We start from the raw sequence: 22,321 nt of genomic DNA on the forward strand, positions 1-22,321 counted from the left end.
CATTTGTATGATAATCCCTTCACAGACGACATCCGAAACAGTTTCTTTTATCTGCAAGCACCATAATTAAAACACATTGTTTGTTTTTTCTAAGATGATATTGAATTAATTTTTTTGTTACGATAGATGATTGCGATTTTTAGTTCATAAATAATTTTATTTTCCTACATGATCTCCTTTGACTTCAACACACTTGGCCCAGTGTTTCTCCATCAACATCGTTGCTTCCCGGAAGTGAGAGTTCTTCTTTCTTAGACGTAAAGCGCTTCCCAGAAACAAATTTATTCAAATTTGGGAACAGTATGAATCTGAGCATACCTAATCAGGAGAGCTGAGGGAAGGACCGAGCAAATCACACCCAAATACCGAGTGTTTTTTTGCCTCAAAAGACAAATGACAAAAACTCACTGAGGAAGAGGCCAACTGGTCCTCGAAATAAAGGTTTATGAGGAATAGAAAACTCACTATTCGGCATTAAAATAAAATTTGTTTTTTGTTTCTCATTATTTATTCAGACTTTCGACCTTGTCTAAATCACCTCTTTTGAAATTCGGAACTAACCTCAACATGTATTTTAGATGGAGCGCGCTTGTCATAAGGTTTTCGAAGAAATTAATTCAGGTGGAGTTTTCCACAAATGAAAACAAAAAAATAGTTGCACTAGTGCACTATTCTAACATGATCCTCAGGGCATTGATGTGGTTTATGCAGGGCGATCCAGAACGGTGACCAGTCTGATAACGAGATGTTCCTAGACGCGTTCAAGGAAGATGAGTACTCTTCTTTGGATGTGGTTTATGCAGGACGATCCAGAGAGAAAACCAGTCTGATATCGTGATGCTCTTTGACGCGCTCAAGGAAGATGAGTGCTCCTCTTTGGATTCTTAACGAATTCCCTTTTCCCGTCATTGAACCTCTATGGCTTTCACGCGGAGTTCGAGCGCGTTACGCCTGCCATCACTCGCAGCAGTCAATAGAGCCTTCAACCCCTTCCGTTCATCGATCCGCCTCTATCATACTGCAGTTAGCCAGATCTTAAGACGCCCTTTCGGAACGTAGCCGACAACATATTAACACCCGAGAAAAGAGCCTTTTTAATGGCCGTGTAATGTTTATCGATGTTCTCATGAAAGTTACTCAGGCTATCTTCCTATCAGAAAAATAGCCCTTCGACTGTTGAGGGGCAGCTGGATCGTATTGAACTTGGAGGGTCGCAGCTCCCCAACCCTTAGAAAAGTGGTGGACGGAACATGCAAGCCTCATCTGGACTGTGTGTACTTCTTGTTCTTTTTCTTTAGCCTTTGTCTCGTTCACAAGTGTTCTCGTTAGTGCGAATTACATAATCATACCATCGAAGACGCCTCTTTCGCAATTTCTGAACAACGTAACATATTTGTCTCCATTACCGCAAGACACCGTTCATTGTTTTTTATAATCGGCCAACACTCAAAATCATAGATGGTGACAGGACGAACGAGATTGCGGTAAACTTTAGATTTGAGACGTTCGTTGATACGTCGATCACAAAGAACACTAGTTTCATAACTGGCGTCTTTCATTCAGATTGCGCTAACGTATCAAGAAATTTCATAAGGCAGTTCTCCATTGGTTGATAATCTCGAGATATTTTAATTACCCAGTTCTGGACAGGTCTCTGCTATTGACAGCGATAGTGCCATGGGGATTGATCGTCTAAGATTCAGTTTTATTCAGATTCAATTTGAGACCGTGTTGTATGAGACGATCATCTGAACTGCGTGTAATTGCTCGTAGAAAATATCCTTCTCCACTATACCTGAAGTTTCCGTTGGTGCATAGTACTGTACAATTCTGCTGGTTCCTGAAGAACCCCAAAACCTCAGCTATCTCATTGACCTTTACTCGCTTATCGTCCAACACGATATCGTGCACTTTTTCGATGGTCTCCGATGTGATTGCGGTTTTTGGGTAGTCTTTCGCGTGGGTCTTCTTTCGAGAGATGCACGACAATGTTTAAATTCAGCTACCTACTGTTTAACGATTGAAGTTGAAGGAGCAAAGTCTCCGTAAACTTTTGTAAACTTCGAAGAATTCAAAGGAAAAATTTTACGACTGTACAATATTTAAGTTTATCGACTCTAACTAAGCAGTGACATAAATTTTCCTTGATTGAAACGCCATCTCTATCGTGTTACTCTGGTACATAGTATAGTCATAAGTTCTGTCAGTCGATAGCATTACTAGCGTGCGAATTCGTTCAGACCAGGGCACTGTCCTACGCAGAGATACTCAAAAAGGACAAAGCTAATTCTGACCTCAAACGTTTGAGCAGAAATGTGAACCGGATCCGAAGAATCCAGAAAGCAGATCTCATGATCTGTGGGTCACAGATTCGCTTGGTGGAACGAAAATATGGGCTTGCGGTCGACCAGCCTTATAATATACTGCGAGTCAGGCAGCCACTACGCCCCACCAAGTTTGAGACTATTTGAATTTCAGGAAATGCTTGACAACTTGTTCTCGACGAAATGGGACGAAGCCCAAAGGTGATTGTCGGTAACTTCAACACTTAGGCCCTTGAACGTGATAGCAGAGAAACGAATGCAAGGGGACGCAGTTTATTAGAAGCTTTCACGGAGTTGACTATAGTTCTGGCCAACAAAGTTGTTGTAAACACCTTCCAGAAAGGGAGGTCTGTCTCTGACGACCTGCATTGGCGTAGGGTATGTCGTGGTGCGTTAGCGAACGCTACACTCATAGCGACCACAAGTAATCTTGTTTGAGCTATGTGTGAAGCCACAGGCTAGAAAAGCATCATGCCCGAAATCACCAGCAATTCTACCAGTCAACAGAAATGAACTGCTAGAGATCTACGGCACAATGGGCGACAGTAAAGCCTGGGCCTGGATGGAGTACCGAATAAGCTCGCCGTGATATCCAGACCTGACATGTTCGCTGAGTTGTTCGAAGCGTATATGTATGAGGAGATACTTCCAGCGGCATGGAAGCGGCAGAAGTTGGTACTGTTGCCTTAGTCTGGTAAACCTTCAGGTGAACCATTCTCATGCAGACCCATATGACTTTTGGGCACTGTAGAGAAAATGGAAGAGCGAGGCAACAAGGCCTTTCAGATCGGCAGTACGGCTCCGTAAAGCCATCAAATTTGTTACAGGTTACTGCATTCAATTCATCCGGTTGGGATCTAATATGGAAACACCCCACACAAATTGGTATTTCCGCTATTTTCGCCAAAGCAAGGAATTCTATGAGTGAACCATAATGCAATTGACTTCAAAATAGCAACAAATTGTCGAACCAAGTGACGTATTTATATAATCTAAATCGGACCATTCTAAGTATGCCCAATGAAACCTATACTACACCTTATATATCAGAGCGTAATAGCTACATGCACTTCTCAGTACAACATTACTCTCTGGAAAAGGTATTGTTTTTGGTTATGCATCAAACTTTCGCCGTATATAATTAATCATTCTAATAAATGTTTCATGAAACCCACATGAAAATTTGTTCTTTTTGTTTTTCAAATCTTTGTTGAGAGATTTAAATCAATGGGCATTCCATGATCACGGGACAAATGGCAGCTCATGATACCCGTCAGTTTAAGTCAACAAAAATCCACATTCGCCTCTAAATTCGACCCACATGATAAAACCAAGGGCGGAATAAATCTTATCCTTTATTCAAATTGGATGGTCAAATTTCCTTGCACTTAGAAACAGAAGCAGGTCCAGTTTCGCACTTAAACTAACTATATCACTTAAATTCTTAAGCCTAAATTATCTTACAAGTGTTACTCTCACATGGAATGATGAGGCTATAAATATACCTAAACTAGTGGAAACTTCAACAAGGACATTACTGAGTTTCTTTTTACACGTCACTACTGAAGTTAATGTCTTGTACTTAAATTTCTTCTTCTTCTTCAGCCTTTGTCGCGTTCAGGAGCGGGATTGTCTCGTCTTAATCGATTTGGCCGTTTTTCTCGGTCAAAAGCCTGATCTGGATGGAATCGTGAAACTCTCAAATCACCATCCAGCGAATCAAGCCATTGTTGTCTCAGCCGGCCTTTTGGTCGGTTCTTATCGATTTCGATATTCAGACGAATTTTGGTTAGTGAGTTCTCGCTAGCGCGAATTAAATGTTGATACCATCAAGGAAGTACAAAGATCATTAGATAGACGGCTAAACAAATAATAGTGTAAATATTAAATTTTGTTACTTAAGCTGTAATTGACCACATGAAATAAATATTAGGACTAGCCTCACAGCTCTGCCAGCTTAAAAGGACATTTCAAAGAAAATGATCAAGCAGAAGAATCACCTTGAAAAATTCGATTAAGTCTCTAAATTGCAAACGAGCCCCGAACTTCAGTGTTATTTATCTATTAACGAAAGGAATAAATATGTACATGCAAACTTAAGTTGGACGTCAATTCATTGCCATATTTATTCTGAAAGTTAAACAAAGTCTAATATCATATTTTGGTAGTTAAATTAACGAGCAACTGGCAACGATTATCATTGCTGTTATCTTATCTAGATTTTCAAAATTAAACTTAAATAATTTATTGAAGTGGAAAGTAGTTCACGGTTAAAATAAATAACCAGCGCTTGTGCCACTGGATCCAAGCTCCATACGCTACTTTAACTGACATTTCAATTGTAAAGATTTGATTTCACACGTGATATCTGCGAGACAATTCTATATGAAGAAAAAAACTAAAAGGCGTCATGGATTGATGGATAAGAGTTTATTATGCGTGCACTTATCTGCGTTATTATCTTAGTGATTTTAATATGCAATACTTGGAAAAAGAGATAAATGGAAATAAAAGTTAATTGTTCTAATCAGTATATGATGCGTCAAAATTGTTTACAGATATCTGATTAAACAATGTATCACGGTGCTATTATATAATTAGCATTTGCAGCTCAACACGAATAGTCTTTACAACCGAATATGATAATACTGAAGCGAGTTGAACCCACGTTCGGAGAAGAAATAGGTTGGGGCTGGAACTGCCAAGCTTTAGGTATGAAGCTCTGTATTCACCACTGTTCCATTTTAACATGATTTTTATGATCATAGATAGTCTGCAATTGCAAAAAATTCAAACGAAACACGTGATTTCAATTTAGCATAACTTTGCTAATTGAAGTACGGTTTGCACAACACATTTCATTTTTCTCAATTTTGTACTCATAGCGGAAACTTGAGGGAGATATTCAAAATCTGGAAATGCTTCACATGAACAACAAAGACTGCTCCGTGATAATATTATTTCTGTTTCGTTATTACGTCTACTTTAAAGTTTTCTCCATTTTGATTACAAGTTTCAACAGGTATGTGCAAATTCATTTGAGGTATATTTAGCTTTATCCTCTATCACTGATTTTTTTCATACTGATCTATCGAATGAACTAAAGTCAAGATAATTCATGTTAGTTTTAAGTGAGATGCGGTCGTGTCTATTGATAAAGCTGATTTATTCAATGTGCTTTTTATATATATTTCTCTAAGGAAGAAATGCTACGGAAAGGTGTAAAAATTTGTTAAAAATGTTTAGTGAAAGTAAAGTTTCTGACAGAACATGCAGAAGATGGTTCTAAAAATTTTAAGTACGTGATGTTGCCCTTTCAGACAAACCACACTCTCGGCGACCGTCTTTGATTGAAGACGATATTTTGAAGACCATGTTAGAGGAAAATTATTTCCTGATAACATTGATTAAGATCGCGGAAAAGCTCAATTCAGCTCAACAAACCATTCCGGACCATATCCTGAAACTAGGATTGGTGTTGAAATATTCAAGTTGGTTCAACATGAATTAAGTGAAAAAAATTTGAATGATCGAGTCTTCACATGCAGATCCTTTCTTGCACGGAATAAAATCTAACCTTTCTTGGCCTAGAAAAGAAGCCGGTCGTGTTTAGTAGTAAGGAAACCATATTCCTTTAGGATAGTGCCAGGCCATAAGCTGCTTTAGGAACTCGACGGAAACTAACTAGGGAATATCTGCCGCATTCACCATACTCTCCAGACGTAGTACTCTCTGACTACCTTGCAACATTTTTCTGAAGGAAAAAAAAAATAAAAACGAAGAGAATGTCAGAAAGCGCTGGTAAAATTGTTCGCCTCCAGGGATAAGTCATTTTTTGAAAAACGGGATATACAAATTGCCGTCACGCTGGCAAGAAGTTATAAATAGTGATAGAAATTATATTATTCAATAACGTTTATTCTATGTATGAAAAATTTATTACTTTGTTCTATTATAAAGATCTATCAGTGTATGTTCGCAGCTATTACTCAAAAGCTCCAAACGTTCATCAACATTTGCCTGCGTCGTGTCATCATGGTAATGGCGCTTGACAGTTTTCGAATAAAGGACATAAAGGAATAAGAAAACTAAGGAGAGGCTTTATAAATAATATGGGGTCTCTAAACCATCAATTTTAATGGTTAAAAAGTGGTTTACTCAGTTCTGCTGTGGCTGCACCACTACAAGTTACGCTGAAGACTCAGTTCGTCCAAAAGAAGTCATTACATTAGATATTGTCGATAAATTCCAGGAAATCATACTGGACGATCGAAGATTAAAAGTGCGTGAGTTGCCTTAGGCTATAGGCATCTCAACTGAGCGACTGCATCAAATTTTGCATGAATATTTGTGTATGAAAAAGTTGCCCGTGCAATGGTTGCCGCGATGCTCACGATCGACTATAAATGCAACCGTCTGATCAGTTCAAAGGAGGGTTTGAGGATATTCAGCCGCAATCCAAACGAGATTTTACGCCGTTTCATTACCGTAGATGAGACATGGATCCATCACAATACACCAGAGGGCAAACAACAATCGAAACAGTGGATTTCTACGAATGAAGGTGCACCGAAAAAGACTAAGATGGGTCAGTCTGTCAATAAAATTATGACCACACTTTTCTGGAATTTGTTGGGTGTGATTCGTATCGATGATCTTGTAAAGTGTAAAACGATCACCGGCGAATATTGTTCACATCCGATGGACAGATTTGACACTGTTGTGAAGCAGAAACGACCGCATGGCAAAGAACGATCAATTGAGTTACGAACTGCAACTTACCCATTATATTCTCGAGTTTCAGCACCCTCCAAACAAAGCATCTCTGCTCTAAAACTCCACACAACGGTTCAATAATGTTTGGGTGCGGCGATTGTGCTCCCCGTGGAAGATATTTGATATTATGGACACATTATCATCATAGAAGGTGGCAGTGTTTGGCAATAGTATGCTATCAATAGTAAGGCCACTATCATTGAATATGCCGAGATATTCATCTGGAATCATTTGGCCAATGATATGAGTGAACGTACAAATCATAACGGCATCTTACCCATGATTGTCTATAGGAAACAGGCAGTCCAGCTCGCAGGCTTATTTTGGGGTTCTTCATACGTAAAACCGACCATTCAATGGACTATATTTCATTTTTCAAATCTTCAAGTGTTCAGGTTTTACACACGTGGCATGAGGAGTTTTGCATTTGTAACTCTTTCGAAAATGTTAGTTTTGTGGAACTTCCACCAAACAATTTTTGGCGACACAGTATTATTCAGGTGGGTGTTGAGTTCTGAAGAGTCTCGAAACTGAATTTCAGAAGTTAAACAGCTGTCTATTAGACCATCATACAATTTATAAAGGACACATGCATTAGGCAGAGGTCGGCGCAGTTGAAGAGACGACATATTAAGAATGCAAGTCGATCAAGGAAAGGGAAGATTATTTTTAAAAAGGAAGGAACGATTATATTTTCTTTCAAGTGACTCTACAGCATAATCGACACAATAATGGCAAGCACGCCATACTACTGTAGCATACCCTAGAATATAGCAGAGGAAGGAGTTAGATAGAATGACTGAAGAATTAACACCCTCAAACTGGTAAGAGGAGCGAATATCGAAACCAGACATTCTGTAAGCTCGGTTGAGAATGTCATAATGACAATTAAATAGAAACTTGCTGTCGAATGTTCCGCCAAGATCCTTATAAGAGGAAATAACTGAAAGAGCCTCGAAGCCCCATCGAAGTATCATAATACACATGTGTTCAAGAAAAAAACTAACATGAAACATTTACTAACATTAAGTGCCAACTTATTTCGCAACCCCCAACGGAACAGTGTCGAATGATCGTAGATGCGTGCGTTCTGCAGTTGGATGAACCATAGAAAATAGGACCAAATCGTCTGCATATAAAGGACAAATAAAAAAGGAAGAAGGACGGAAGATCATTAATAAACAACGAGAAAAGAAATGGATGAGTGAAAATAGGAGTTGAGACGCAACTGTTAAAGGAGACCATATTTACTCTACAAATAAGACCTTAACCAGGAGAGTGCAGATAGCGGAAAACCATACGAATCGAGCTTCTTGAGGAGCAGGAAATGATCAATGGAGTCAAAAGCTTTGGAGAAACCAGTACAAATTGTATGCACGTTTTTCCTTTGATTGGGGGATTTAGCAATAAAGTTAGTAAAATTTGAAACCCACGATGTTCGTTCACAATGAGATGTCCGAAGCAAGACGAAAGGTAGTCTTTGTTATATTTCTCCAGAATTTTAGTCACAGAGCAGAGAAATGATATGGGCCGGTAGATTTCAGCTATAGTGGGATCGCCTTTTTTATTTAGGGCGAGGATACATGCTTCCTTCCAATTGTCTGGAAAAACAGATCCGATAAAAGTTTTTTAAAAACCTTCTAAGGACCGTTGGGAACAGGCTGAAAAAGTTACATCCATTCACACGAAATTTGGTAGAACGGTTGGAACTGTGTACCCCTACGGATGCGGTGAATTATATTGTTAAATGTTGAACTTAAGGCAAATTAGATTCCCATACATCTCAAAAGGAATGCATTTTTTTTCACCAAAGAGAGAATAATAATAATAATCGTTGGCGCAACAATCCATATTGGATCAGGGCCTTGAAGTGTGTTAGAGCACTTCATTCAAGACCGTAACGGTACACTAGGAGGCAATGTGGTCAGCATTGCGCTCGCCCGAGATTATTACCCTGATTTGACTCAGGTACTCATTCAGAGCTGAGTCGACTGGTATCCGACGTCAAATCACGATGCAAATTCCACTGCCACCAGTGAGATTTCAACCGCGACCTTCCGTATGACAGCCTAGTGCTCTAACCACTGAGCTATCCGGACACAGAGAGAGTCAAAGAGAGAATACTTTCCGAAAATGTTATTAGCCTTGACATTGGTTGCAAAGGGGAGGAGTGAGGGGCTCGAAAAAGGTCAATAAAAACAACTGAAAAAATAGGGCGATGTAAATGGTATATAGGCTCCCAAATACTCTAGATTGTAATAACAGCATATTTTTATATTTTGAAAATTTACTGCAAACCCCCTTTACGTTCATTCCAGTTCCGTTATATAGTTTTCCATATGAAGCGTCATATTGGATTCGGTAGAATCCTTCTATTATTAACAAAGTTATAATAAATATAATAAGTGATAAAATATCACTACCACATCGAATTGAGTATCGGGTGTGTTCAATGTTTATTCATTACGAGCTATATAAAACCATATAGAACTATCGTCCACCCAAATACTAGGTGTACAAGTTTAAATCCGCTGGTTACTCACAGAAGGCGTCAGTGAATGTATCAAGCTGCTGTGAGCCCGCCATATATTTTTTTTTAGTTCGCCATTTGTCAACAATTGTCAGTGCACATATATCATCAGCAAATTCTTTTTTGCTCTGCTTTTTTGCTTCAATTTGAAGAAATCAGCCGCTGAATTGTATTGAATGCTTGTGGAGACCTACGGTGATAATGCTCTATCGGAGGCAACGTGCCGAGAGTGGTTCCATCGGTTAAAAGATGGCGTTTCCCGATCTGAGCGACAAGGAACGTGAAAATCGGCCCGAGAAAGTTAAGGACCGTGAATTGGAGGCTCTTTTGGACGAGGACGATAGTCAAACGCAGCAAATGCTCGCCAAGCAATTAAGCATCTCTCAACAAATCGTTTCCATGCATCTACGTGCAATGGGTAAGGTTCAAAAGATCGTGGGTGCCGCATGAATTGTACGATAGGCAGATGGATCGGCGCCAAAACACATGTGAAATCTTGCTTACCAAACACAAAAAAATTTGTTTTTGCATCGGATTGTGACTGACGACAAAAAATGGATTTATTTTGAGAATCCTAAACGAAAAAAATCGCCGGGCAACCAGCGAAATCTTCTGCAAGACCAAGTCGCTTCGGAACGGAAGACGATGTTGTGCGTCTAGTGGGATCAGCGGCGTATTGTCTACTATGAACTGTTGAAACCTGGTGAAACTGTCGATGCTTACCGTTATCACCAAGAACTTGTTAAATTACATCGTGCTTTGAATGAAAAACAGTCGGAATATCAACAAGGACAAGAAAAGCTGATTTTCCTCCATGATAATGATCCGTCGCACACGTCGAAAAAATGTCGAAACTGCTTAGAAACGCTCAACTGGGAGATACTACCCTATTTAAGCTTGTACACCTGGCACCCTTACACAAACCTTACGATTTCCGCCTTCCAGCAAGACTGACGGTTAGAACGGCATGGAGAACGGTAAACGAAAAATGTATTTGTACATTGTCAAGAACCAACAGCCATCAGGGGTAGGAGACGTTGGAGACCTGCATTTTAACTAAAAATTCACATCACAAGTTAATATACTCGTCACTTTTTGGCAAGACATTATTCTCCTCTCCCCTATTATACATTGAGTCTGAATTGAATTTTCTTTTATTAAAGATATTTCAACTAGTCTCAAATTTATGTGAATCATCAAATTACAAAGTGGGTTTCATGTTTAAAGCTCAAACTAGTGCAATATTTCATCTAGATTTATTATTTAATCTTTTGGTTAGTGACATCCACTAAATTGGAGAGCATTAAGCTCTAAACAGCACAACAATGATCATATTACAAGGGAGAATGCCTGCTAGTAGGTTAGGAGTGAACTATTTAACTATAAAAAAATGATTGCAGTCAACATTTCATTAACATAGGGGAGAAAGTCTAGTCATATTTATATCTTCACATACTTCAAATGTGGCAAAATTTTTTATAAAAAAAGTATTCGACATGGGGCTTTTATCGGGTGAGAGTGGTTGAATTACCTTCTGCACGCGAAAATTACACAATTGGATCATTTTGCAATTTTTGTTATGTCATGATTGGTCGTTACGCATTTCACACATGCCGGCTTGCATAAATCCAATTTATAATTCCGAAGTTCTAATTAAGAAGTAAACTCGAATTCTATTTATAAAAAAGTCCAAAGACTATCAAATATATCGAATGAATAAGAAACCTGACCAGTAGATTTGAATACAAAACATAAGGTCATTGGAACATTGACAAACTGCGAAAAAATAATATCAAAAGACGATAAAACCCGTACGACCGTCTTGTTGCCTCAATTTTATTGGTAGCAAAATGCAAGCAGTTTTTGCTTTGAAAGTAACGTGAAAAGTCCAGGGGTGGGATCCACTTGTTGGTTATTATTTACTTTATTAAAAGTGTGAAATGTGCAATGTATTTGTATACATATTGAATGCGCTTAAGAGTTTTATCCATATGCATTTAATGTCAAAGATATAGCAAACACGTGCTAAAAAATCGTGCACATGCTCGCAGGTTTAGTTAACATATAAATATATTTACATTTATTCGATCTGCTGATAAAGGCAGTCATGCAGTGTGCTGACGGTAACGACTCAGAAAGTATGATACTTAAAAATTAAGCCTATCATTTAACGATATATCTAATCTTAGGTGGTTATTAGCAAAATTAGCAATGCTATATAATGAAACTGTGGGCCTGGTGGTTTATCACATGGAACAAAAGAACTTATCTGATTGATACGGCAGATTTGTTGTCAGCTGATAGCATGTGATTAGTTGTTTTACAATGGAGCGATAACTACTCATCACTCGCGTGACTTCACGAATTTGATTTTACCAAAGAACATAAAGTTTGCTTGCACCTTCTTCCTTATTTGAAATTTAGAGGTCAATTTTTCTTTGCCGCAATGTCAGCTTCAATATCACAGAAATGCAACCCAGGGCTTTCCAATCTCTGAATCTTACACAGTTACTTACTATTAATAATTGCATCTTTCTAAACAATCTCAACTTAATTGTTAGATGTACACAAAGACAGTCTTTATAGATTTGCAAACATATACTTTACCTTGTATTGATCTAACACAAAATATTCCGCCAATATATCGGTATGACTTAGGCACTGCAGTACAGCATTCATAAAACATGTATTTCCATGATTTTTAAGGCCAGTTACGCCAGGCGTTTGATCTGGTGGCCATTGATAGCCACCAATAGGTGGCACCCTGTCTGGTACGTTTGACGTAGATGAATGTTTGTTGGTCTGAAAAAGAATAAAGATATTCAATTAGTACGGCATAACATTGCAAATACTTATGTATTTTTAAGTTTCTTGCGACTGCATTTTCAACTGATTGGAGGAGACGGCCCTGCGTGTTTCCTCAAAAGCAGATAAACATTCGAGAGATTTATGAGACGTTTAATTACTGAACAATGCATAACCTTATAAATTGCCTTGATTTAATCACTTTATGTTGAATAAATAAGATTACATACTATCTATGATGCTAGCCAGTTCCAAAATCCTCAACACGTTTTGTGATTGAATTTGCAGACTTTTCTTGTAGTAGGCAGAAAAATATACGACGCGAAAGGGGGTTCAATTCACGGCTTTTTATAAATTAAGTGCTGAAAACTCAGAAACTTTTAGTAAGTAAAATGCGTATAGATAAAGTAAGTCAATTAATGTTGCGTTTTCAAATAAAAGGCGTTTATGCGCACGTCACCATCTTTTCCGCAAAGTACTAGATAATATATTCGTCACCTTCTGAAAAACTGGAATTATTTGAACCGTTCTTTACAATCACAGGAGTTCAGAATGAGAATAATCTAACTGGCTCATTTTTCACACTAATTATTTTAGGTTTATTTCTACCGAAACGTAATAATCACCGATTGGTAATACAAACGGCAGCCTATGCTACCGGGGATTTTGTCACAGCAATTGGGCTGATGGAAAGGCTAGTGGTAGCAGATACAAGCCCGGTATCGAATTGTTTCTGACGGTTACCGCATGGCGCGATTCCTGATAAGATTCTGACTGGAGCATAACAATTGTACAGTGCCATGCACCAACGGAGACTTTCGGTATAGTGGAGAAAGATGCTTTCCACGAGCAATTACAAGCAGTTCGGGAGAGGCTACCTAAAAGTGACACGCCGGTTCCACCGCCTTATGATTTGTGGCGCATAGTTCGAGCACAGCACTTATCATAAGACCAGCTGGGTTTTAACTGATCGATGCCGTACGACAGAAGGGCATCAACATCTAATATCGCTCGAGCTCCGATACCGTGCAAAACCCCTGAAAGTTCAAAGTTATGTGTGCCGTGACAAGAAATTTGTTATTGCGATGGTCAGGAAAACAGATGCTGTCGCAGGTAGCATCTATTCCAAAGTTTATAGCGCTTCACGAAAAAACCTGCATTTGGCCGCAAATCTTCCCGATGGTCCTGTGAGGAACGTTAACGATCAACTTCTCTTTTATGAGAACGAGCAACTGAAGAGGTGGAAGGAACACTTCATCACGGTTTTTAACCGTATTATATCCGGTGAAATTCCGCCTTTTTTTGATGAAATGGCGATTCACCGTAGCATGCGGATTCGGACTGCTCCTCCAAGTGGAAGAGGAATCATCTCGGTCATCGATGCTATCAAACGAAACAGTAAAACCACTGGGCTCGACGGTTTCTCCACAGAGTTTTTTATCACTGCACCTGCAATTTTTGTAACTTTCTTAGGAATCCGAGGCCTCTCACAGAGAATATAAGAAGGGGATCATCGTTAAAATTCCAAAGAAGGGTGACTTAACGATCATCCCTACCTTCGTCTCTCTTTCGTTTTGAGTATGTCAATTGGTGGGGTATCTGCTTGTTTTCTGCCGTCGCAAAGATAACAGCCGAAAAAATCTTGGAAGGCATCAAAGAGACAAAGAGCATGTTCATTTCCGCTTCGCATCCTATTCTATTGACCACATCAACACCTTACGGTTCATTTTAGAACAGCGTGGGTAATTTAGATCTGTGCTTCATCTGCTCTTCGTCGATTACGAGAAGAGCGAGTGCATCTGGAGCTCTCTACACAGGAGAGGCATTTCTTAGAAGCTAATAGCTTTTATTAAAGCGACATATGATGGCGCAAAATGTCATTGTTGTAACGAAGTTAAAACTCAGAGGAATTTGAGGTCCAAAGCGGAATCCGCAAAGGTTGCATCTTGTCATCGATATTATTCCTTCGTGTTATCGGTGACATTCTTCATGTTGCCTTGTTTGGCAGACATGGAGGAGTTCAATGGAACATGACATCTTTCCTCAAACGCCCGACTACGGCATTTGTTTGCTCTCTCGCCGGCTCACGGACTTTGGCAAAATGGCCTTGGATTTGAAAAGAGAAGTAAGTAGAGGTGGACTGAAGAAAAAACCAAGGTTTTCAGTCCAACGAGTCATAGGACTCCACCTCTCTGGATTAATGGCCAAACCATCGAATACGTCGATCAATTTGTATATCTAGGAAGTATCATTGCTGCCGACAATGGCACCGAACTGAATGTAATTTAAAGCAATGCAGTTATCTCAACACTAAGTTCAAATTGAGACTATTTTATGCTAACGTGTTGCTATATGAGAATAGTACATGGAAAGTGAACCCCACTGTTACTCAAAGCTAGCGGAATACGCTGAATTGATAATATTTCAAACAAAGAACTTGGTTGGCACACAAGCCTATTAACTGGGCGATGTGACCGGAAGGGGGAAGCAGCGACAATTCAATTGTTGGCTATCCAAACCCCTCTCCCATGGTGGCCGAGAATGCGTCGACCTGAGAGCACTTGACACAGAACAGTGCCTCACTTGGCAAAAAAATGACTCACAGTAAAAATTACCATCCCAGACCATCAAATTTTACCATTATATACGTCCGTTGAAAACCTCGGAAACATACAAATATGTCCATCAACACGCGACAACTGTCAAAGAATTACAAATTAAGGCCTTTATTTTCCAAGCATTGATACATCAGAAGTTCCCGTGAAGAAGAAAGTCTTTCGAATTATTTTCAGGCTTCCATCCGTGTCGGCAGGATCAAAAAACCTGCTCGTTGCTTATGAAGACTTCATAAGATCCTAAAAGCTATCGAAGAGAAGGTAATTTCAGCATCGATCGCATCGAGGCAGCTTTTGCCGAGGTCGCAGAGAGGCATGCTGACTTTAGCAGACAACTCGACCAATAGGGTTTTCAGCTCAACTCGCGACTTCCTTGAGATCGAAGTTAATCAGGTACCCAGTAACACCCAATAATACTTGTAACTTTTTCTTCATCTTTCAATCAATTTATTCATGCCAGTGTGATAACCTGTTTTCGATTATTCCAATGATTACTATAACTTTGATCAATGTATATTTATAATTTCTATACTGGGTCTTCCGATATATAGAGGATCGGTACAAACATTCAACATGATGCCATTCACTGTACGCAGGGGATTTTACGGTTCCCACCGTCCCAATAAACTTCGTGCCAATGATCTGACCGTCCGTTTCTAAATTGATTCTAATAAGGTTTTGATTTACCTAAAACCTTTATCAGAAAGATCCAATTCAAATATCTTTCTAGTCTTAAAATCGTGGCCTTTTACCAACAAGAATACACTCTGCAAAATTATAAACGCCTATAATTGGAAAGTCTGTCACAGAAGTCAATTGGAATCAAACGAATTCATAGAAAATATTTGCTGGTATTTCAAGGAGCATTTGATTAGTTACTGAGGAATTTCTAAAACAATGTTTATGGTATAAATATTTTTAAATAAAGTAGATTGACTCATTTAATTCATTTATTTCGGCATTCCAGCGATTACTGAAAGGTTAAGTGAACAATTTATTTTTAACCAACAATTATACCTTTGAAATTGAAATCATAGTATTAACAGCAGAAAACGCAAATCTTGTTCAATCTAGTTTGATGAAGTTGGGATGGGGATCACGTGCACTTTCTGTTGTTTTTGGGGGAATAGGTTTCACAGGGTGTTTGCATGCATATGATGCTGTTATGGTAAATGAAAGAAGATCGCGGCCGGTATTCGACTGAAAACCATAATTATCTAACCTTTTACAAAGAAAAGGACATGAAATAACGATTAAGCCTTCCATACACTATCAGGCCGGGCTGTCAATTACGCGTGAATAGTCCGCAATTGACCGACCAGCATATCAGTTTTGACTGTTCTGGCCGCCGACGGGGAGACCAGGGAAACCGGTATGTGTGCGCGTTATTGCGCCCAGTCGGCGGTCGCCTCACAAGCCGCCTAAATTGGACACATTTTAGAGGCTTTAGAGCGGACACATTTACTTCATTAAAGTTGTTAATAATTTTAGAAGTAATGTGAACCGGCTGAAATGGTCGATGCACTGATTTCTATCGAGGTCTAATTAAGATGATCTCAGATAAAAAGGAAACTTCACTCTACTTATCCGTAATAGTCGTATATGATTTTTTGGGCATTGCATACTGGTGATGCACTCTATAGTCTGTCCGAACACCTGTCACAATCTAGATGTCATTCGCTAGGAGAAAGATTATTTTGCTATGCAGACGGCAGACATCTTAAACAACCGTTGATACCAAATATACGACCACTAGTCCGTCATAGCAAATTCTTTGATTTTCAGTGCAAATGAAGCTGTTGGTCATGCGGATCGAGCCAAAATCGGCGAACATAGGTAGATGTGGACTAATGCTTGACTCTATACGGGAAACCCTTTAATATCAAGGTGTTAAACACAAAAAAGAGAATTCCTAGGACGTTAATTACACTCAGATTATATTTATCCCCGCCTAATTATACCAATTTTGGAATTTAATGTAAAAAAAGACGATAAAGTGAAAATTCATTAAGGGGCACAACTAGTGTCAAATTTCAGAAAATCGAAAAATTTTTTGTTGCGAGTTTTTGATATTTTATACCTTTAAAAATAACATAAATTTTCAAGATCGTATCTCAAATAGTTTTCCAGTTACAATGTCTCGACGGTTATAAATGTGCTGTACCTGAGGGCCAGCCCCTAATTTATTGCTCGTGCTATGCGGACCATGTAAATAATCATAATTTTATTAGGGATCACATGCACAGATATGTATGAATAGTAATAATACGAGGAATTTTTCGCTTATGTTTATTTATCGACAATGAAATCAGTATATTGTGACGAAAATCACTTTGGAAAATTATGTGTGACGTCAATGTAAATCGTAGTTATGACAATTATCCAAGACGCCAAATTGTATAACAGTAGGGCGAATATTTAGTTAAGATAATTGTTAACAGATGACTCTGGTGCCAGTAAGGAGATCTAGTCAAAGACGCAAAGTAGTTTTCTAGTAGTGTTTGCATGCCTCTCTGAAATGTTTCGCGGGATACAAAAGGGCCGGAAATCCGCCTACAAAGTCAGTCTACCCGCCGAAGGGACTGTTACCCGTCGTTGTCCTTCGCCATTTAAAGGATCGGGTCCGCCAACTTAGTGCAGAAATTTTCGACAAATTGATCCTCCATCAAGACAACACGTAGAGTCACAGCAAGATTTCACCCTTCGCCACACCCTCCCTGCAGCAGCAACGATATAGTTCTCACCGTATTTCACTTGTTCTCCCAGAAGAAAAGCGACATGAAAGGACAACGTTACGGTAGCGCGATAGAGTTAAACAAATTTAAAATCGCATTAGCAACTCAACGCAGTCCAGGAGTGAACATTGGAGTTGTAATGGGTGATCCGAATGTCAAAGCGGGCTCTGATAACATATTGTTCGAACACGTGATGGGGGACGCATGGTCTTCGGAAGCGAAACGATAATAGTAAGGAACTTTGTTTCCAACGGCTCGTGTATCTAATCAGTTGGAAGAAAATCGCGATCAACAGTGTCATCACTTAATAATTAAGTTGAAATTTATGTCCATGTTTTTTTTTCAGTTAATATATAAATTAAGAAAAGAACTAGGCTTTGCTCCTTATTTTGAATTTTTTTTTATATTTTCTTTTCGCATACGGTATTAGGTATCAGCACTGATGAAGGAGGCACGTGGTCTCCGAAACAATTGTATGCAAAAGGAAAATATAAAAAAAAATGTACAGAATAAGGAACAAAACCTAGTTCTTTTCTTAATTTACTTAATAATTGTTTGCCTTCGCTTGCATATTGCGTCCGGGTCTATTCGCCAGAGTGGAGTCTCGCATCCTGCGCTCAAATAATCCGCTTCCGTTATTCCGTAGAGAGATTTGACAAAATCGATCAAGGGCAAAAAGAGCGCGCATATAAGGAAGCCCGCAAAACCCTTAAGCTCGCCATCCAACGGAGCTAGGAGGAATGCTTTAGTAGGGCCCATACACTGTCAAACAAATTGCGCAACGTTGCGTTGTGCAATTACATTTCCCATACACTTAGTGAAATTTTGTTCAAAGATTAGTTACAAGTTGGAAGCGGTATGAGTAACATGCCATTAAAAGCGTATTGCATCTATCTGTATTGTTATCGGGAGGGGTAGGAGGGTAAGGGGGTGGAGTCCTCTCTATAAGGGGACCCTATAAGAAGCTCTGTTCGTAAGCGGATGTAAACCCGTGGAGGAGCGCCTATAGAATCGTAATGGGACGATTCAGAGGCCGTTCATCTCCGCCGATCACGTGCCCTACCCTCTTTTTAAAAATCATTCAGGAAATGTTCCGACCTCTGAATGTAATGACCATACCGCCGCGCTAGAATAGGAGATGACAAAGCTCCGTGTCTGGATGGCATACTGAATAGGGCCAACAAGCTTGCTGTGAAATCCAGTCCAGACATGTTCGCTGAGCTGTCCGAAGCGTACATTACCGAGAGGATATATCCTGCAGCATGGAAGCGGTAGAAGTTAGTACTACTGCCTAAGGCTGGTAAAGGCAAGGTGAGCCAACCTCCTACATACCTATATGTCTTTTGGACACTGTGAGGAAAATGCTGAAACGAGTAATCTACAATATATTACTCCTGGTTGTTAAAGGCCAGCGAAGCCTCTCAGATCGATAGTATGGGTTCTGTAAAGCCAGATCAACCACTCATGCCTTAAAAATGGTTACCGACTTGGCTGAAGATACAATTCACGGAAAGGGTAGTACTAGCGAATATTGCGTGGTGGTGACCCTGGACGTTAGAAATGCATTCAATTCGATGAATTGAAACCTAATCCGGGAACCTCTGGCCAGGATTGGTATATTCGCCTATCTCGCAGCTATTGTCAATAACTATCTACAAGAACGGGTATGACACCGATGACGGACCCCAGCAGTATGTTGTCTCTGTGGGCCTCCCATAGGGCCCACTGTTATGAAACATCATGCACAACGATGTGCTTAATCTTCCAGTTCTGTTTGTAGTCGCAAACGACATCGAAGATGTTAAGTTATACTCATGCGAAGCGATCAGTGCTCTTAATGGTTGAATAGTGAGTTCTGGCCTGGCACTTGCGGAAAAAAAAACAGAAGCGGTCCTCATCGCCAAGGGCCGTAAAAGAAATTATGCTCGTATTCAAATTGAGAATCATATCATCACTTCTAAGCCTGCTTGAGAATGATGATGAGACGGGAAGCCCAGCTATAAGCAACATGTACAGTGGGCTTATGTGTATAACAAAATATCCACTGCAAGTGTGGCCCTGGCAAGGATGATGCCGAACGTGGGACTTCCGGATTGCTTATAGCTAGGATAGTGAAGTCAATCCTGACCTATGCCGTCGCTCCATCTCAGGCGGGGTCTGCAAGAGCCCCTATGGTGAGACGGTTCGAGCGGAACGGTTTTTGTAAGCTGAAATAGGCTCTGTTGGCTGCCAACAACCGTGCTCGGATTTCATCATCGTAGCTGTTATCGGTTGTGATTTTCGAGCCTAGATAGGAAAAATTATCAACGGTCTGAAAATTGTAGTCTCCTATCATTATTCTTCCTGTTTGATCGGTGCGGTTTGATGTTGTTGGTTGGTTGGTTTTTGGTGGTGACGTTGCCACCATAATTTTGTCTTGCCTTAATTGATGTGAAGTCCAAGGTCTCGTGCCGACCGTTCGATCTGGATGAAGGCAGTTTGTACGTCTCGGGTCGTTTTTCCCATGATGTCGATATCGTCAGCATAGGCCAGTAGTTGGCCTTTCTCGAGGGCCAGGTTAAAGAGGACGCATGATAGAGCATCCCCTTGTCGCAGAACGTTGTTGATGTCGAATGGTCTTGAGAGCGATCCTGCTGCTTTTATCTGGTCTCGTAGAATGGTCAGGATCAGCCTAGTCAGTCTTATCAATTTCGTCGCATTATACTGCCACCTATAATTTGTGATCAGTAGCGTATTTCTTTTTCTCCCGTCTAGAAGATATAATGGTTTCGACGGACAAACACCTCGACTAAATCTTTAATGAAATATTTCCGTCCCGAAAATTCCAAATATCTAAACGAGAACTAGTTATTTTTTATTTTCACAGGAATATGCGGTCTTTCTCGGCTATTCGTCTGTAACCACGAAGAAGGTCAGAATTCGAAGAAAACAGAGGCTCGCATCCTAGGGTCGTCGTAATACCTTTATTGGTTTGGATCAAATCCCGAGGATCAACAAATGTTTATACGCATTTATGCTGACGTTGGCAACGGATTTGCTATCGTTTGACGCATAAATAGCACTATAGCATGTTTCCCATTTATGTTTAGAAGTTGAGAATGCAATGAATGAAGAAATATTGGATTGGGAGCAAGAGAGCAACAAACGAAACAGCTTAAAACCTTTCAATATCAAATAATTGATATCCGTGAACATTTCTAGACAAAGTTATCAAGGTCTACCCCACGTTTGAATGCTTAAGAGCTCTAAAGGGGAAGCAATCGACATATTTTGAAGCCATATAGACACTTCTTCAGATCGGTACAATCAAAAATACTAGAAGATGGCGAGATTGTTTGAAAAATGAACTCATATTTGACGTCTGTTCTTTGTTTGCTTGCGTCTTTGTTTTACTTTTGGGATATTTTCTTTCCAGTATTATTTTCATTACTATTTGTTCTATTGATAAAGTCGAAAATCTCCCCCATGGCCAATCAATTACCTTATGAGATGCATTGACCCATCCTAATATAATTCGACTCTCTTGTTTACAAAATAACAATTTAAAATAAATGTCAATTATTTTGTTTACTTTCAAATGCGAGCGTACTTCGGCCCATATTATTTTATCATCTCGTTGAGCAAGGCAAAAACAAAACGCCCAAACATTACAACAGAGCCTGAGTCATCTGAAATATTATCACGAGAACCAGTTATCGCGACGCAACTAGAACCCAGTATGTATCGGAATTCGCTAAATTTATCAGCCGGGAAAATTCCGAGAATGGTTTGTAACCTTGTACAATTCGCCGCGGGCAATTATTGATTTGAAGGCCGGAAGCGCGAACGTTTCCAACATGACTTTGATTGGGGTACATGCCATAAGCGCGTATTAGATGGAATATAGTTTGTAAGATGAGATGTACACTAGGTCCTAGCAGTACTGATAGGAGCCATGATCTAAAGTTAGAAGTAAATTCACTTATTGCGTGCTGTCTGCGCCAATAATAAATACATGAATTGAATTCCAACAGGTCGCACGACTCAATGAACCTATCCGCGCAGCCACGAGCCTATTCATCCACAGCAAGATCTAAAAGTGGCGGCACAATTCATGCATTCCAGCAATTATCGCTTGAATTACGTAAGATCGTTATTAAACTTGATCATCAACTTCATTACAACTAGAGCTCGGTATTTTCATTGCGAAATTTCCCTCGTCGAGTTTCACTGTATCGATACAAGTCGGTCCGTAGTGTTCCTGGCTAGAAGCAACGCTCTCTGAACGATCTAATTAGCATGTAAAACAGTTAATGGCCTAGCAGTCCAGTGCCAGGAAGCACATTCATCGGATGATCGGCAGAGCGACAATTGCCGCTGTCTACTTGACTGGTGAATGGCTAGGGCAATTGCTAGACTGGAATGTGCAGATAAACGGCCACAGTTGCATGCTCAGTACTGGCATGGAATTTTAATACGCGGTTCAAGTTATTCTAAATATTCTAATCCCAGGCATTAGACATTGCCCCCGAACGCAGTCATGTGAACACTGCACCC

At 39.7% G+C, this 22,321-nt stretch overlaps 1 protein-coding gene across 1 annotated transcript in view; it reads right to left on the minus strand.

Moving 5' to 3' along the window:
* LOC119652979 (ubiquitin carboxyl-terminal hydrolase 31) overlaps positions 1–22,321 on the minus strand; it is a 41,065-nt gene that overhangs the window by 16,881 nt on the left and 1,863 nt on the right. The window contains exon 2 of the mRNA XM_038057392.1: positions 12,238–12,432. Coding sequence (XP_037913320.1) covers positions 12,238–12,432 — 195 coding nt within the window. The remainder of the gene's footprint in view (positions 1–12,237; positions 12,433–22,321) is intronic.

The sequence above is a fragment of the Hermetia illucens genome, chromosome 1, assembly GCF_905115235.1.
Source record: "Hermetia illucens chromosome 1, iHerIll2.2.curated.20191125, whole genome shotgun sequence".
NCBI classification, from domain to species: domain Eukaryota; kingdom Metazoa; phylum Arthropoda; class Insecta; order Diptera; family Stratiomyidae; genus Hermetia; species Hermetia illucens.